The following is an 18,366-nucleotide window of genomic DNA, read 5'->3' as shown; positions in this document are numbered from 1 at the left end:
TATTTTTGCAGAGGAGTTAAGTTGCCACAGGTGACAGCTTTTAGGATTGAGTGTTTGATGTTGTGCTGGCCAGAGTCACTCCAGTCAGCTTCCCAAGAACTGGGTCAGATCTCGGTATCTCTGCTGCCAGAGACGTGACGTGGAGCTGCTGTCAGTGCCACCCATGTCGTTTAGCAAGTCTCCCCTTAAGATAATGCTTAAACAAAGTAGATGAGCCCCATGGAATGGGAGAAGGGAGTTTTGAGAGTTTTATTTCTGGGTCCTTTGGATGATTTAGGAGTACTTGAGACAGACAGTGCAGCAGGAGAGAGACACTGCTTGGTCATGCGACAGAATGCACAAATGTGGGTGTAGAGGAAGGAGAAGTCGAGGAAGAAAAGCTCTGAGAAAGAGCTGGCCTGGGATGGCACATTGCCAAGCTTTGCATGCATGGATGGCAGCCTGAAATTCATGTGGAAGGGGATGGGAAGTCAGCTAAAAGGGAGTTTAGGTGTGTGGGCAGCGGTATGACAGGACAGTATCTTTGTTCTGAATTTCTCTGCCAAATGATGGGGCTGTGGAGGAGCACAGAGCTGCAGGTGTGGGGGGAAGCTCATTGAGGTGTCAGCTGTCCCAAAATGGGGCTGGTGTGCAGAGAAGGGTGAAAAGAAATTTGCTGTGGCAAACAGCCACAGCAGGAATCCAGCAGGCAACCCAGAGAGCCTCTGTCAAGGCCTTCCTGGGAGTTCTTGAGTGATTTAATCCTCATGACTGTAGTCACACATGCAAAAAATACAGAGAAAGGCTGGGGGACAGCTCAGGTTTCTCTCAGAGCTACTGTTATCTGTGGTTAATGAGATTAAACATGTTCCTAATTTCTGCTTTTACCTTGTTTATTATTATCACATCTGTGTTAATTTTCATACTGCTGATTAGAGCAAAGGCTAGGAAAGAGAGCATCAGACTTAGATCTTCCCAGTGCCTTCTGCCACATCCTGCTCCAGCAAAGCTGTGCCATGGCTTACTAATGTTGGTATCATTGCCCTGCTGTCCCACACAGCAGTACAGGTGATTTTCATGGCAGTTAGAACTGAAATTAGAGCACCCAGAATAACATCTATATTTTCTCTTTTCCCTTCTTTCTGTGGAAATCATGTGTAGAATATCACTACTAGTTAGATATTCTGTAAAGGAGTTTTTGCTTTATTAAAAAAAAACCCAGAGATGTAAGACAAAAATATAGCAAAATATAACAGAAATGGCATGGGATAACATTATTGGGAGGAGGGGGCATTAGGGATGGTTTAAATGGAGTTTAGAAACTGTTCCTGCCCATTTCATGGCCACAAAAACTGCTGGTATATTCTGGAGGTGTTGCTGCATCACAGTCGTTGCACAGAAGAACATCAAAGGTAAGGAAATACAACTGGCACTTCAGAAAATAGAAAGAGGTTTTTGTGATGGCCCTAGTTCTTGTGGAAAGCTGTGTCTCAGTCTCAGACTGGCCCCAAGACAACTCTGAGTCCTGGACAGGCAGGATGTGTCCTCATTGTGGGAGATTTCACTATGGCAGGTGTCAAAACTCTTTGCCGTAGGGTTCATCTCCAAGTTTTAAGTGATCCTTTATTTGCTTTGATTCAAAGCATAAAGATTTTAGACACCTGGAAAATCAAGACTGTAGTGTTGAATTTACTTCAGTGTTCTATGAATAGCTAAAGTCATAGCAGAGGGAAAGTTTGATTGGCTGAAGATGTGAGGAAGTGCCACAGTATTTTGTACTGCTGCAATTTTCTTACACAGCAAAGTTTCACAAGCAAGGTCCATTCATTTTGCTCACCAAGGATTGAGTTGTATAAATTACTGAAGCCAAGTCAGCTGACTCCTTGTTATCGGAATTGATTAACTCATGGCTGGCAGGAGTGAAGTCTGTATTGAGGGGTGAGGTTTTTTCTTTTTCTCCTCTTTTTTCCTTTCCCTTTTCAAAGGCAAACCTCATACCAGACACTTGAGTAAAATTACAAAGTAAGAAATGTCATCATTTTCAGCTGGGATTTTAGGTTTCCTTTTCATCAGTTTGGAAATTTAGGAAGAGTGAAAATAGTGGCAAAGCTAGAGATTATTTTAATCACAGATTAGCATGTCTGGGTTTTGGAAAGGGCTTTACAGCAGGTCTCCCCAGCTGCTGAATATTGACTGCAGGTGTTGAATGCAGTTATCAGTTCTGGCTAAACAGCATTTTGTGGTAGAAATTGTCATCAGAAGGTAGAGAGAGGTGCTGATTTCTAGGCATTCTTGTATAAACAAGTGTTTGAGGCTGTTCCTGTCTGGTAGCAGCATGTTAGTAGCTGTTGGTGATTTATTTTTCTTCTAAAATCCATTTGCAGTGTTTTGAATACAACAGAAGCCACATGCAGCTGGTTTGTATCCTGTCACAACTGAGAATAGCTGGAATCTTACAATGCCAGTAGGAATATTTTTCCATCCACACAGAACAAGCACAGTATTAAAACACAAAGTAATATTATGGTTCTAGCCAAATACAAGGCATGCTTTTTATTTAAATCTCTGTATAGCCCATGGTATTGAATGTACAGTTTCATATATTTGGCACTGCAGTTCAAATACATCCATGTAAGATTATCAGAGTATCAGGGAAGTCACTTTTCTTTGTGGGCATTTTGGCTCATTTTTGTGCTTCCTTTTATGTCAACCTCACATGTGCAAGGGGATACCTTTGAAATGTATCCTGGCCCCCAGCCTTGCCATTTCAACATCATTCCCTGTATCCCCACTAACATTTATGAGCAAAGACAGCTGACCTTTGCAGAGTGAATGGCTAGTTGCATGTGTAATTAGAGCATTAATAGTGCTATATCTCATTTATTTACCTCAGGTTGTAGAGTCATAGCGAGTGCCTGGTGGTGACTCAAGTACTGCTACAATAAATAAAATTCAGAAACCACACCAAAGTTATTTTTGAGAGACCTGGTTGATTCACTGCAAGAGAGAGGCTTGGAGCAAAATAATATTTATGTGGTGTGTGCTCTCTAGGGATGAAGAAACAGGAGTGAGCAAAGTTCTTCAGCAGACTTTCTGTACATCCAGAGCTCAAACTCTTAGGGAAAAAAGAAAAATCTCTCTGTTAAACTGTTCTTTTTCTCTTTGTCCCTTCCAGTCTTTTCTCCTGTTTTCCCTTTAAAACATGTGTGTCAGGAATTTGAAGGGAGCTGATTTCAGCGTGGCTCTGACTCCACGTGCAGAGAATCCTCCTGGAGCCCTTTGCACTTTGGTTTGTGCTGGCAAAGCCCCAAAGATCTGCTGCAGCTTCTGCCATTTCCAGGATTAGCTGAGTAGAGACTGGAAGAATGGAGGGAAGAGGTGGGCAGAGAAAGGCCCTTCAGTGCAGGCAGTACAGCCCTGACCCTCAGTAGGTGAGGGAAAGGATTCGATACCACAGGCAGGCGTGATGGAAAATTGTTCTACTCCACTGTTGCTGCTATTATTAGCTTGGAGAAGCCCACCTTTGGGAATGGCTGTCTGTCTGAGCCCCATGGAGAGGCCAGGGAATGCGAGCTGAGGTGGCAGCTTGGACAGCTCTGCAGGAATTGGGGTGACAGTTTGTTTCAAGGAAGCCTCCAAGCAGGTTTAATTTCCAACAGCCTAAGCTGGATTTGAAATAACAGCAGAAAAGTGAAAGGTTTACAGATGACTCTCTGCCTGTGCCTGCCCTGGTTTTAGCCCTTAGACTGATGCTTCAGGACTAAATAATTCCAGCAGAAGTGTGTTGTATTGCTTTCATTTTAAAGAACAGAATGGGTGCTTTCTTGGAGACTTGCAGGAGTGGATTCCCACTTGCTGCCATTGCAGGCACACACTGCTGATGCGTGAGGAAGGAAACCTTGATCATTTCAGCTCCTTGGCTGCTCTAACACAAAGGATGGCTTTATCCCTTCTGAAGAGATCTGGAAACAGATAAAGATTGTTAACATTGAATTGGAAGATATATTGGAAATAATCAGGATGTAATAAAAGACAAAACGTTCAAAGCCATAGCGATAGCTCTTTTTATTTTCCTTTTTTTTTTTCCCCTTTTCTTTTAGTGGCATAGGGGAGGGAGAGGATGAAAGAAACATTATCCAAGCCTCTTTTTGCCATCTACCCCCTTGAATAAAGAATGACTGGAGGAACTGCTCTGCTGCAAATGGTGTCAGGTTCTGTGCATCAGGGTGAATTCAGTTCCCAAGGCTTATTTGTAGGACTCAGCATTTTTGTAACAGCCAGACACAAAGAGGAAAACAAGCAAAAAAGTCCCTACATTTAGCCCCTTAGACCTTTTATTTCCCAGCTAGAGACATAAATAAGCTAGATATAAGTGCCTATATGTCAGTATTGCATGCTGAGGACCCTTAGGACTGAACATTTCTGCAGGTTCCATTTCTTTAATAATGGGAAGCCTTCCTGTGAGGAAGATAGCACAGAGATTATAAAACTGATTGTTTTGTGAAGGGGAATTCAGATTCTGAAATTGGAGCATATAAGAAAGACATGGTTGCAGTGTCAGATGCTGCTTTATTGTAGCACATGGAGTAGATGAGAACTCAGCCTGTAACACTTCTAATCCAAGCACAGCTCCTGTTTGGAACTAGGAAGAACTGCTGAAGTTTAAAACAAATTAAAAAAACATAGTGGAGGTCTTAATCTCTATGTAAGGAGCAGAGAGCAGGTCTGACAGGAATCTGTGTAATCTGGCAGTGCATATTGAAGAGAAAGTACTGAGAAGTGGTTGTTTCCTGTCCTCAGCCTGTTCCCTACCCCTGCCCATGATATCTCCCCTCTCAGTTGTTACAGTTTCAGTGTCCAGAAGATCACTTGCCACTCCCTGGAGCCCTGAGGTTATTTCCTGTATAGATCAGACCATTAAGGCATGAGGACTCCTGCTGTCCTTCCTTGAGTATACCACACTCAATCAATGGAAAGGCTATTAGAAGATACTGTGTCACTTTTTTTTCCCCTTTTTTTTTCTTCCTTTTTATCAAGTAGTTCTGCACAGGAAGAAATTCCACAGAGCCAGCCTTCCAAACTGCAGTTTAGAATTTGTTTGGCAGGTGCTCCCCAACCCCAGCTAGGCCAATGCCCCAGAATAAGAGTTCAGGCCCCCTGCCCTGCCCAGGCCCTGAACTGGCAGCACATCCTGGAGTGTCTGCTGGCATCTGCCCTCTTGTTCCTCAGGAACAGGCTGAGCACTCCCTCTGTGCTGCTCTTTTCCCTCTTCAGCTTTTTCAGATATTGAGGACAGTTGTGTGGATCACATCCTGTACTTTATCTTCTATCTATCACCCTGGTTTTGGTGACCTCCCTGTTTCATCTGCTGCTTTTAGGCAGTGCTTTGGTGATGCTGAGCTAGCAAAACTCCAGTTTATACTGAGCAGCTCCTGCTGCAAACTGTGTTGTCTGACCACACACTCATGGAGCTGTGCAAAGGCTGCTGTGCTTTGTGTCACCGGCTCTCATGAGAAATTGGGAGATGGAGCATTTCTCTTGGGGTGTTTGTGCTTTTGAAATTGGGCTGGTTCATGATCCTGCCCCCAGCCTATCGTGACATGCTGTGACTCAGCTGAGCCCTGAGGGAACTTCAGGGCAGTGACTGGGGGCTCCTAAGGGCAAAGCTGCTCTTCCCTCAAACCACTGGAAAACTGATCTGAAGTTCTGGGTTTTTTCACAAGTGCTTCTGCACTTTTGTACAATGTCAGGGAACCTGGTTGAAGTCTTATCAAAGCTATTGCAGCAATAGAAGAATAGTTGCTATTTGGGCTCAGGAAGATGGCAAAATATCCATTTAGGTTCTTTGCAAGTTTGTGATATTTAATCACAAGTCTAAAATTTAGACTGTGTTTCTAAATTGTCACCTAAATTTTGCAGAAATGGGTGTTTTCAACCCTACATGGCTTTCATTTACAAGTGTCTGTGTCTCTAAAATGTCTTAAAAGGTACAGTTCTGCCTTCCAGTTTTAGACAAAAAGAGAAGATTTAATTTATTTTTCAAGTTCAGAAGAGAAATCCAAAGGTTAACAGTTGGTTGGTACATCAGATGTTACTTGGTATGTGTATGTGCTCTTTATTTTTGAATTTCGCTTTCTCTGCTCCTCCAGGTGTCATCTTGACGTGAGTGCATTCAGTCTTGGCACGAAGTGTACAAAACTTATTTGAAGTGTGGAGAAAAGAAACTACAGCATCCTTGTGTGCATCCAAATGCTTGTAAAAGCTCTTCAGAGAGGGAGAGTTGAATTCTTTGAAACAATTTTCATAAGCACTTGGTACAAACCTGAAAAATAGCATCTCTGTGCACTGTGCAAGCACAACAGACACAGATGATAGTGCAGCTTTATTAGTATAGAGAATGGGGATGTCTGATCAGTAGCACAGGATAGAGGAGAAGCTTTGGAAGTGTCCTGCTCAGAGGTGGCATTAATCCAGTAATATCCAAACAATGAACACTGTAAGGCCTGGTTAGTCCTGAGGCTGTTTGGGCTTTCTTGTGGCACACATAATTTAATGAACTTTTGAAGAGACCTCTAGGCAGCAGCCCAAACTCAGAAGGGCAGAGGGGAAAATTCTGATGGACAGTCCTACTGAGCTAGAGCACAGAGGCTGTGAAGGAAAGGCTGCTGAATGGGCTGTGGCTGAAAGGAGCAAAGCACTTGGACTCACTAGCGGGCTCTTTGTCCAAATTGGAGCCATCTCTCTCTTTAGGAAGTTCTTTCTGTTGGAAATGAGGCCAGAGCAGGCTGGAGCAGGAAGGAAGAGGCAGACAGTGATCCCAAAAGGGCGTGCTCTGGGTGCAGAATGGCAGCCCTGCAGAAGGAGCTTGGCTGCCAGGGCAGTGACCCTGGCCAGAGAGCTCCTGCAGCCCCGGCTCTGCTGGGATCTGGTGCCATGTGGGAGCTTTGGAGCCCGCCTGAGGGGCCCGGGGTGGGCACGGTGTAGCTGCACACTCAGCTGCAGGGCCAGCTCCCTCCTGAGCCCACCTGTCCCCTCCTGCAGCCGTCCTGTGCTTCACAGAAAAACAAAGATGTGCCCTCAGCAGAGGAGCACTTGTCACCCTTCTCCTGTTCCCAGCCTGGAAGACAAGCTTACCCTCCTTCCAGTCATTCCCAAGCCCTTCCCCAGCATTGTATGAAGGGCTACAGGCCTTTCCTGCCACATTACTGTGTCTGCTCTGCTGAAAGGGATGCTGAAGCAGCAAAGAGGTGTAAGATTTTTTTACCCAGTGATGTAAATTGTCTGTATTGAAGAACAGAATTTGCATCTTCCTTCCTGTGACCTTTCAAAAATGTGTTTGCCTGTATTGAGGGTGCCTGTGACACTATTCATGGCTTATCTTGGCTATTGGATGGAAGTAGTTTTCTGCTCTGATTCATAGGTCCCTAATGACAGGTTACATGTTAATTCTTGTTTTCAGCAATTATCATGCAGTTGTGTTTTCACTGGAACCTAATAGCAAATGTGAGTGGAAAGAGCTTCAGGCTAAGGCCTAATAGTCATTAATGATACTTTTTATTTGCCTGTCTGAAAACAGTTGTTGTGGGCCTTTTGTAACATAAATACATCAGAGGTGGTTGTTCTTTGCTTGTTTTTCATTCTATTTCACTACATTTAACGATGCTTTATATAGCATCAGTTTTGTTGCTGCTCCATCATGTCCATGACTATTACCATAGGGCATACCATACCAAACTCAGACCACAGCTGCATTGTGCAGGAGCTGTACAAATGTGCAGGAAAGGGAGTCTCTGTCACAAAGTGTTAGTGGTGTCAGGAGAGCTGAGGCAGAGAGGAGCAGGCACGATTCAGCAATGTGCCCCTACTGCACAGAGCTCAGCTGTGGTGTCAGGTACAGAGCAGTGCTTCAGCCAGGAGGGGACACACTTCCTGTGCAGGGGCTGCAGGATCAGGAAGGATGAGAGCTCACTGCCCTTCTAGAGATCAGTGCCTTTAAAATAAAGTGGCCTTGCATGTGACAGAAAAAAGTTCAAGCATCTAGATAGCCAAAGGTCCCTTTCTTACCTTGGTGGGGTCAGAAGTATGTTGTATTTAAGGAGTACATTCAGAGTAATGAGTAAAAGACCTCATTGTTTCACATCTCACTTTACTTACAGGATTTGCAGTGCTCCCACCTGAAAGTCTCTTCTCCCAGCAGCTGGGGGCAGGTGGGAGAGTTATTGTCCTTAGCAGGGGGATTCTCTGTTGAAAGTTTTGCAAACATAAGAAAAATTTGCTGTTTCCCATCCAGAAGTGGCTAAGATAGACCTGTCTCCATCTCAGATTCAAAATCCCTCCTCACTGTCATTCAAGGCCCTTCCAGCTCTAAGGAACCAATTGTTTCTGTATTTCTCAGTCTAACAAGTTGGACAGCCCAGAGAAGGTGAAAATGTCACGATGGATTCTCATCCTTTGGCTGGATAAGGTTTTCTCATCTGGAGCTCATCTCTGAGCCCCAGAGCACGTTGGTGCCAGTTGCTGGCAGAGCCATGGTGCCTCGCTGACTTTGCTCTCTGCTCTTCCTCCACAGCTCCTGTACGACAACCCCAAGGCCCGTCAGGAAGTGGAGTATCACTGGCGAGCCTCGGGGTGCCCTCACATTGTCCACGTCCTGGATGTGTACGAGAACATCCATAATGGAAAGAGATGCCTGCTCATTGTCATGGAATGGTATGGACCAGGCACTGCCTTGGAGGGATGGAGGGAGTAGGAGAATGTGTTGGCTTAGGTGGCACTTGGGAGATTTCTCAGCAGCACAATTTTGGTTTGCACAGGAAATGTCTTGTTCCCTTTATGGAACTGATAAGGAAATGTGCAGCTGCTCCAGCCATCCTGTGTGCTGGAAGAATGAGGAACCTTTATCAGAAAATAAACTTTCATTGTGCTCCATAGCAATTGTCCTCATTAAATCATTGACTGATTAAAACACCTTTGAAAGATGTCTCTACCAATACATTGTGCTTTGGTTGTGATCAGCTTCCAAGTTCAGATGTAAATCCAATGATCCAATGTGATCTGTCTTGTTGTAGCTATTTTGACTCTAACTTTCCCTATTCTCTCCCTAGTCTCCAATACCACAGTTATTGTCCTTTTCACTGAGGACAAATTAATAATTCTTTTAGGTGTCTTTGCTTCTTTTTTTTCTTCCTCTCCACCCTTTACATGAAACAAGATTATTGTCAGCCTTCCAGTGCCAGCATATCTGACTTCCCATCTTTGTGTGTCATATTCCCTGTGACAGGGTACATTAAACTGAAAGCATCGAAACTCCCTGGTCTTATTTTGTTTTCTATTTATGCCATATTAGAATGGCTTTCTGCATTGATGTGAGTGAGTGTGATGTTCAGGAAGCACTGACATAGGAGGCAGATTGTAATCTTTATCTGTTCCTGCTGTGGTTCCATGAAATTATATGGATGCACAGGCAGGTGTTAATTTTGTCCTTTCTGCTAACATAAGGCGGGGGTTTTGTGTTCTTTGTTTCAGCATGGAAGGAGGAGAGCTCTTTAGCAGGATCCAGGAGAGAGGAGACCAAGCTTTCACTGAGAGAGGTAAAACATTGCAAGTTCAATTCTAAAGTTTGTGAAAGATTTTTTTCTTTCTTCTCCATTTCTCTGTCCCCTGTTTCCTTTTAGGAATTTTTCTTTGATTTTATCTGTGGTGGTGTTTGTTGTTGTTGTTATTATTGTTTTATTTCTATATAATATTTATTTATTGTTTATCCCACTGTGTTTGAAGAGTGATTTTGAAAAGTTCCCAAGAACCAGGAATTATGAGAATTGGCCAAGTTCAGGCAAAATGTGGAAGGTTTAGAGAAAAATCTTTCTACAAATCTGCTCAGCTTTTTCATTTCTGTACCACGAGAGTGCCTGTTGCTCTGATTCCTGGTCCTGTGCCACAGCACCTCTGCTGTGATCAGTGCAGCTCCTGCTGGGATCTCTCTCTGGCTGTCCCTCAAGCAGCATCACTGCACACTGTTGGGTCATGAGTGTAATGAGCAAATCACATCTGATGAAACATCTCCTGTTCAAGGGTTTTAAAGCACTGCTTGAAAGGAAGTGTTATTAACCACACTGTAAACAAACCTGCCTGTCTGTAGGAGGAATGAGCAAGGGTAAAGCCCTGCCATGAGGCAGGGACAGAGCTTGCACTAGACTAGTCTTGCCATTTTTATCTTCTTTGCTATTTGTTATTGACAGAGAACCACAGGTCTGCTTGACCATGGTTCTCCTTGTCCCCTCACAGCAGACAAGAGCTCATTTCTGCTCAGAGTGAAACCATTATTGTTTGTAAGGTGATAGTGTTTGTGACTATTGGCCTGACAAAATGATTAGAAGCAGAAAAATACACACCCAAGCTTGCAAATTACTGTGACTTATTTTGCAGGTCTGGGGTAGAGGCCAGTCTGTTATCTTCTTGTGTGTTTCCTAGCCTGGGGTGAATCCTTTCTAGTCCTTTAAGAGACTTGTGCAGGGAAAATGAGCATTTTTAGAAACTTTATTTGTTCTTCTCTAAAATACAAATTCCAGGGAGAAAACTGATTCCATGAATTTTAGCAACTGCATTCTACTAAAAACATTACTTTTCTACATTATAGAGCATTGCATAACATAAATACTTACTCGGTATTTAAAATACAATAATATAAATTTATTGTATTATATTTTTATATAAATATTAATATTTATTATATTATTGTATTTAAAATACAATAATAAAATAATACAGAAATCACCTGGTTAAACAAAAAACCACCTTCATTCTTTCCTGAGGTAAATGAGCCCTGTGCCACTGGATTCCCCAGGTTCACTGCCTGTTTGTATAGCCTCAGCTTCCCATTAGGACCAGGAAGGAGGAGGTTGTGCAAGGCTTTCCCCAAAGAATAGGAATGTTTCTGCATTCTGATTTTCCTTGTCTGAGATTGTACAGTTTCACTCTCAGGCCATGTGAAAAAGTATTCCAGGTTGCAGTACAAGTTCTGCCTATGCAGAGCCCAGAGGATCAGGTTGAAGTTTCTGTTGTTTCCCTGTCAATGGAGATGTGATATAATGCTCACATGGAAATGTCATTCCTCCCTTCTCTGAAACCCCTCCCTGTGTAACTGAACCCTTCCAGACTCCCAGAGCACTGCTGTTGCAAGGTAACTCCACCACTAGAATTTCCCACTGGGGCTATGTTAAATTTTTGAAATTGCTTCAAAGGTGGCAGTTTGGCCTTTGCTGAATAGAACTGTTGGTTTTGTTCCTCCTGATGAAAAACTTCTAAAGACAGGGAGGAATTAAGATGTGACCTATCCTACAATTACTATATTGTTATGTTGCTCTATTTTTAGCAAATCTGATAGCTCATCCCCCTGAACTAGAAGCTGAAAGTTAAATTTCTGTCTCAAACAACCAAGGACATGTCCTGGACAATCAGAGATAGGTTCTTGTTGGGGCTCCTTTTCTTAACAGTTGCTGCTTGTGTACCTGCTCTGCTCTTGCTCTTGCTGCTTTTTTTGGTGAGCAAATTAAAGCATGAATTTCCAAGCTCCTGAGGAATCTGAGCTGTTGGGCTGCAGTGCCTGCTCAGGAGGAGACTGAGCAGCCAGGCAGTCGGGGGCTTGGTGCCTGCAAACCCAAAACACAGCTGCTAGGGCTAATTTTAGGGTTTCTCTAGTCTTGATGCTTGCCCCATGTTCCAGCAAGCTGTTTGTAAACCATAAGCATTCCCAAGCATGTCCCTGAATTTCAGTGGGAATGTTAATGTGACCTTTCTCTAAAATTGTGTTTATAGAGGCCTCTGAAATAATGAGAGACATTGGGACAGCCATCCAGTACCTGCACTCCATGAACATTGCACACAGAGATGTCAAGGTGAGGCCTCAAGGTGTGTGGGCTGGGGGATGGAACTTATGGCAGGAAAAATCCTGGGCAGCAGTGATTTTAACAGAACTGGGAGTGCAGTCAGATGGCCAAAGTGTCCCTGTTCCTCTGCCAGTGTGAGAAAGGATTTGCTCACTAGTTTGCAACTAGTCCAAGGTTGGAATATTCATGTGTGCTAATGCCTTCCAGTTGTGTACGGAATGCAGAACAATCTCATGATAGTCAGATGCTTAGTTAAAGAGGTGCTGCCCACTTGCAATCCATTAATTAGCAAGAAAATAGCATTCCTTCAAGTGAATCTATAACTCATAGATGCCTCTAGGTGCAGTCTTTGCCAGTTATTAGTTGCTTTCAGCATCATACCTGTGTTAAAAAAAATAAACCAAACCAAAAAAACCCACAAAAACCCCAAAGAGCAAAACCCCATTCAGAAAAAGGGGAAACTCTTGGAGGAATAATATCAATTTTATGCGTTTAACCCACTTAATAAGTGTGTGAATATTTGGGGAAATAGGGAGATGTCAGTTACTGCCAGTGTTTACTGAGGTAGTTTGAACCCCAGTCTTCTTGTGAGGCTTTGATAGAGTTTGCAGGGCTGTATTTTGTGTTCATGCTCTGATGTGCACAGCACAAGAAAAGCTGAGCTCGCTGCACTCTGGCATTTCCAGTGCAGGGACACAGCAGGGGATGGGATGTGCAGGAGAGCAGGGCTTGTAATGATACTGAGGCATCAGATCAATTCCACAGCTCTGAGCTGCTGGATTTTCTACAGATGTTTGTGTGTTTAGCTGGAGGGAGAGCTGACACATCATGGTGTCACCAGGGGGTAAACTGGGAAACAAGTTGAACTAATTGGAAATAATGGAAATACCCTGTTGTCCCTGTTCTTGGGCACAGGAGCTTGTATTTCCCTCTATGCCACTTCTGTCTGTATGGAGTATGGAGCAGAGTGGAATTAACTCAGGTTTCAGGAGACAGAGGAGGGGGAGCAGCAAAGGGACTGTGTCTGTATCAGTTAATTTTGATGGGGCTGTGTCAGTTGCTCATGGGGGCTTTGGCTGAGGATTTCCCTTGTCCTGCCCCTCGGGTGCTTGAGGCACAGTGTGATGTCAGATCAGCTGCTGTCACACACAGATCAGTCCCAGGAAGGGCAGGGAACTGGGAGAGGTTCAAGAAGCCAGACTGGATGCCTATTGGACAGGGTTTTTTGGTTTTCTCTCCCAAATAACCTTGCTAAGAAGGATGTTGGTGCTTAGTCTGAGGAAAAGTGCTGCCTGTTGGGAGGGAGCTTTCTCTGTGTTTGGTGGGGTCGTGAAAGAAGTAAGAAAACCTAAATGGTGGTGGTGGGTTTGACCTGTCAGCTCATTAGAGACATCTCTTTATTGTCCTGTTTATCCTCTTTTGGTGGCCCTCCAGCCTGAAAACCTGCTTTACACATCTAAAGACAAAGATACTGTGCTCAAACTCACAGACTTCGGCTTTGCCAAAGAAACCACTGTAAATGCACTGCAGACCCCCTGTTACACTCCTTATTATGTGGGTGAGTTATCCAAGGCACATTTCTTCTGTGTTTCAGTCATTCTTTCCCTTGAAGTGGGTGGGAAATCTTCTATTCTGGATGCAATGTGAAGTGTTAGCCTCCAGGATTTAAACTGGGATCCAATCCAAAGCTAAAGTCTGGTTCCAGTACAGTTCAATGCTCCTGCTTTCTGCCTTGGTGGCAGAGGAAAATGCCTTCACAGGAGATACAAATGAAGGTACATAAGGAGAGAGAGGGAATTCCTTCTGATTACACATGAGGCAATCCTGATGTTTCCTCTGAATGATGCAATAAAAGCCATTATTTGAATTGAGCTTTGTGATATTTGGGTATTTCTGTGCTAAACTTCCCGTAGCTTAAATTAAAGCAATAAGAGAGAAGAGTATTGCCTCAGCTGTAAAACTTGTTTAAGCTGGCAAATTGAGAAATTAGTAATAAAGAACCAACATGACTTAATCACAGCAGAATTTTTCCTTCATTTTGTCCAATGTTGAAGCACTGTGTAATGAATGCCACAGCAGACTGTCCTTCATGCACTCATTGTAGTCTTGAGTTAATAGTCATTCATCATATGGTTTGACTGGGGCACTCCATGCTTGGAATTTCTTTGCTGGAAAAAGGACTTAATTTGTTTGAAAAATTACTTCTCTGATAAAAGTTTGTATAGTTTTCTGTATTGAAAGAGACTTATTCACTGGGAGCAGATAATCACATTAGCAATACTCTTTTTTTGATGCCTTCTTCTGTGTTTTTGTATGCTGGGTTTAGTGATAAAATGTTAAAGAGTTTACACACGCATGTTTTTATGCCTTTATATTTGTGTATAAACAAGCTGACATTTCCCTTCTCAACACCTTTTTATAAACCAGCATGATTGCTCATATGTTTAAAGAATAATTTTCCTTACAAAATCAAGCTCCCTGGCAGTTTACCTGCCCCAGGGGACAAAAAAAAATTCCCCTCTAAATGTATCTCTGTCTAATTTTGTTACTTAGTGGAAAAAATATAATGCTCTGGAGGCCAAAGAAAAATACAGTGCCCTGTAGCTGCTGGAGCTAAACACACCACTCAGGTATCATTCAAAATTTTATCACAGCTCCAGTAGGGCCTTTCTATTCTGATTGCTGGAACATATGCTCCTGCCTCTTTCAGTGCAGTGTCTCCCTGCACACATTTAGCTGCAGCTCCTTCTGCTTTTTGGTAATCTTAGTACTCCCTTGAGCAGAGAGACACCAAGGTGAGGAGTAGGGCATTTTTCCAGTTCTGTTACTCCTTTTTAAAGCTACTTTAGATGCCTTTAGGATCTTGTCAGTTGAAAGTGCTACCCAGTTCCTGCAGTGAGTTGTGGTTTTTTAATGCCTCTGGTACCTGTTGTTGAAGTGTGCTGCTACTTACAAGGTGATGGAGATGAAGAGAAATACCTGGTACTCTTATTTACATGTGGTTTTAATCTTTCCCAGCCCCAGAAGTCCTTGGTCCTGAGAAGTATGACAAATCATGTGACATGTGGTCATTGGGTGTCATCACATATATTCTGTAAGTATTTGGGAAGGAACTTGGGGAACAGAAAGAGAACACAACTTGTTAAATCTGCACTCACAAGTAATTGTTCACTGGGATCCTGCAGCCTGCAGTAGAATATAAGCTTGAATAAAATTTTTTAAAAGCTGAAAGGACTCCCCTAGTTATGAAAATTCTTTTGTCCACTCTTACAGCCTGTGTGGGTTCCCTCCATTCTACTCCAACACCGGTCAAGCCATTTCTCCAGGGATGAAGAGAAGAATTCGGATGGGGCAATATGGATTTCCCAATCCAGAGTGGGCTGAAGTATCAGAGGAAGGTAGAAATCCTCCCTGGTGCAGAGTGTGGGCATGGTGGTATGCAGTGCTGCAGTGCTTACAAAGAGACTATTTCTAAAATTCTGTCTGAGCTTTTGTTTCCCTTTCTTCCACAGTTTAAATCAATTTTTTGTAAGGTGCTGCAGAGGATGACTGGGAACTCAGATACCAGCCAGCAATCTCTGTGCTAGAAACAGTAAATGACTACTGAAAACCTTCTTTCAAAATCCAGCTAGTGCTAGTGAATGCTGATATTAAACCCTCTTGAAACAGAAATCTCTAATCCCAAGAAAGGAGACAGCCTGGACAGCTCCAATGCAAGCTGAGCTGGGAGAAAGGCAAACTCTCTTAAGAATTTATTCAGTCTTTGCTCTCCTTGGTGATCCAGCCAGCAAAGATGGCAAGTTTTCATGCTAGCTTTTTGGGATGTGGGAATTGGCCAGCCACCACTTAAATCAAGGTCAACAATTTATTTTGTATAAGTCATTGATCAAAAGCTGCTGGGCTCAAATCAGTGTCCTGAAAGTGGGTATTCTTGATTCCCTCTTATCCTGACAGTCTCATAAGCTGGAAGTCTCACCTGCCTGTCATATTAAAGGGAAGGGTCAGCAATATCTGGGCTTATCTGTTTTTCTTACAAGCCCTTTATATTGCTGTGATCCTGGTTTTGTCTGCTTTTTAGCAGTAACAAATTATCCTTGGACCCTGCTGGGCTCTGTGGCATCTTCACCCCTCACTGGATCCTGTGGCTGTGTGCAGCACAGTCTGCTGAACATTGATGAGGGAGATGTGTTAGTCATGGGTTACTGGCTTAATATTTTCTCTGCTTTGGGTCTTGTTCATATTCCAGCAGTTAAAAACAGGCTAGAGGAGCTCAGTGAGAGAACATGCACTTGGACTGTGGGTTGGGTTTTTGTGTGCTTGCATGGATGGAGACAGGGCCCTCTACCTTCCATCCTGTTAAGATCATCTCATCTGTGGGTGCTCTGTAGGCTGATGAGGCACCTTCAGCAGGTTGCTGCTTTTTTCCCTGTGTTGTTCTGTCCTTGTCCTTTGCAGCCTCTCTCAACAAATTAAAGTTGTACCTCTGGCAACTTCTTACAAGCGTTTAGTCATCTTGCATGTGATGTTCCTAAAAGAGAACTCTTATTGAGAAGTTCTTATAGGTTTCCTAAGCAAGTTTTGTGTAAGTCCTTCTAAATAACTTCCTTTGGATGCAGTGTTTCCAGTCTGTCCACCCACATTAATGGAACTCTTGTCTAGCCTCTCACCATCTCATATCTCAGTTATTAGTGCTCTTGCTTTGGCAAATCCCATGTTCACAGAAAGCTGCTGCAAAGCCAGTTTGTGCAATCCATTTATTTTACTTTTTTGTCTTTTTAGTGGTCTCTCAGTTGTCAAAGTTTGTTGTCCCTTTTTTCCACAGCCTGTGGCAGTTGCTGTCCTCCATCATTTCTCAAAACATCAGTTTATGTATTCATTGAGCCCATAATGCCCAGCTTGTTGCCATCTTTGAGGCAGGCAGCTTAGCAGCTTTCTGTCCCTGTGCTCTTGTCCTCCAGCTGTTGCTCTCAGAGCAGTTGGTTTGGTGATGTAGAGAGCATAGCTGGAATTCCCAGTCTTTTCTTTCCTTCTTGCCTCTTGTTTTGGGTGTTTTCCTGTTTTGCCCCTTTAAACACAGTAACCTGCCCCACTGTACGTGGCTTCTTAACATGGTCACAACAACTGGGAGGTGTTTTCAGTTCTGCAAAATTGTGTTTCCTCATTCAGCAGGTCCTTGTGTTCCCAAGGTTATTTGGGAATGCAGTCCTAGACTACACCATGCCCTGTTGGTTCTGTTTTTCAGCCAAACAACTCATTCGCCATTTACTGAAGACTGACCCAACAGAGAGGATGACAGTCTCTCAGTTTATGAATCACCCTTGGATTAATGTGAGTCTTAGATCTCTTTTTCCACCACAAATTGATTCTTACATGCAGAACTTGGGTATAGCTCCACACAGCACAGCAAGAGAAGGGCTGTTATTACTGCTGGTCCCTTAATTAACCTCTTGTGCCCTCCACAGAGGGTCACCTGCCCATAAAACCACAATTCTTCTTGCTGTTAGCAGAGGACACACAAGGGGAGACACCCACAATCGTGTCCTTGGAAGCAACAGCCAAAAATGTCTCTATATTCTGTGAGCAGGCAGTCTCTGTTGACTCTGCAGCATATGCATGTGTTACTCTCTTTAAAAATATAAAAATAAACTCTGTGTGCTTACTTCATCAGTGCAGGATTTAAAGAGCTATTATTAGTGGTCTCAGACACCATTGTGCATAGCTGTGTTAGGGTGAACATGCTCCTGTGCTCAGTGGGAATTCTCATCCTTGCCAGAGTTTGGAAATGCATGGGGGAGGAGCAAGGGTCTCATTGCCATGTGAGAGATTGCCAGGTAGGGTGGTACACAGAGCTATTCATGGTCCCAGTTCAGGTTTCATTCTATGACTTGGTTGAATTTACTTCTCCTTAAAAGAATTTTTTGGGGAAAAAAGAAAAAAATACTTTATGAATACAACATGGACTATTTCAAATAAGAGACAAATCCCAGAAGTTACAAGACTGAGTTTCATGATACCATCTCTGCTCTGTAGGTGTCCCTCAAAATAGTAGGTTGCACTTCTCACATTTGTGTCTAAAAAAATACCAGTCTTGTTGTCGCTGCCCAAAGAATCACCAGCCAGGAACAGAATAATTTCTGCCGTAGAATTCCCTTTGCTCCCACAGTGCTGGTGTGTCTCTGCTGATCCTCAAAGGATGGGGCAGAAGCAGAGGTGTGGCTGATTGTCCCTGTTCCTACAATACCTGCTGCAGGATCTGGAAGCCCTTGGAATCAGCTGTAGGACATCCTGATGAAGTAGAAAGGTGTTGTCATTCAGAGTTGAGAAACTGAGGTTGTAAAGACTCTGTAGAACAGACCCCAGGCAATGTTTCTGAGTATTTTTTAACCAAATAAAAATGTAATCACTGCTCAGAATAAATACCTCCAGGTTTGAGTGTCTGAAGCCCCAAAAAAGTGTTTCAGAAGTCAGCTGGTGAGGAATTTCATGGAGTGAGTGCCTAATA

General features: G+C 43.3%; 1 protein-coding gene across 4 annotated transcripts in view; it reads left to right on the top strand.

Annotated features, from left to right (window-relative positions):
• MAPKAPK3 (MAPK activated protein kinase 3) overlaps positions 1–18,366 on the top strand; it is a 53,825-nt gene that overhangs the window by 30,891 nt on the left and 4,568 nt on the right. For all 4 annotated transcript variants that reach the window (XM_039695449.1, XM_039695447.1, XM_039695450.1 and 1 more), the window contains exons 3-9: positions 8,549–8,688; positions 9,505–9,569; positions 11,794–11,873; positions 13,299–13,422; positions 14,883–14,958; positions 15,138–15,262; positions 17,107–17,192. In XM_039695449.1, coding sequence (XP_039551383.1) covers positions 8,549–8,688; positions 9,505–9,569; positions 11,794–11,873; positions 13,299–13,422; positions 14,883–14,958; positions 15,138–15,262; positions 17,107–17,192 — 696 coding nt within the window. The remainder of the gene's footprint in view (positions 1–8,548; positions 8,689–9,504; positions 9,570–11,793; positions 11,874–13,298; positions 13,423–14,882; positions 14,959–15,137; positions 15,263–17,106; positions 17,193–18,366) is intronic.

The sequence above is a fragment of the Passer montanus genome, unplaced genomic scaffold (genome assembly GCF_014805655.1).
Source record: "Passer montanus isolate IOZ18808 unplaced genomic scaffold, ASM1480565v1 scaffold9, whole genome shotgun sequence".
Classification (NCBI taxonomy): Eukaryota; Metazoa; Chordata; class Aves; order Passeriformes; family Passeridae; genus Passer; species Passer montanus.
The sequence above is the reverse complement of the archived record's forward strand: the minus strand, read 5'-3'. Positions and strand labels throughout refer to the sequence as shown.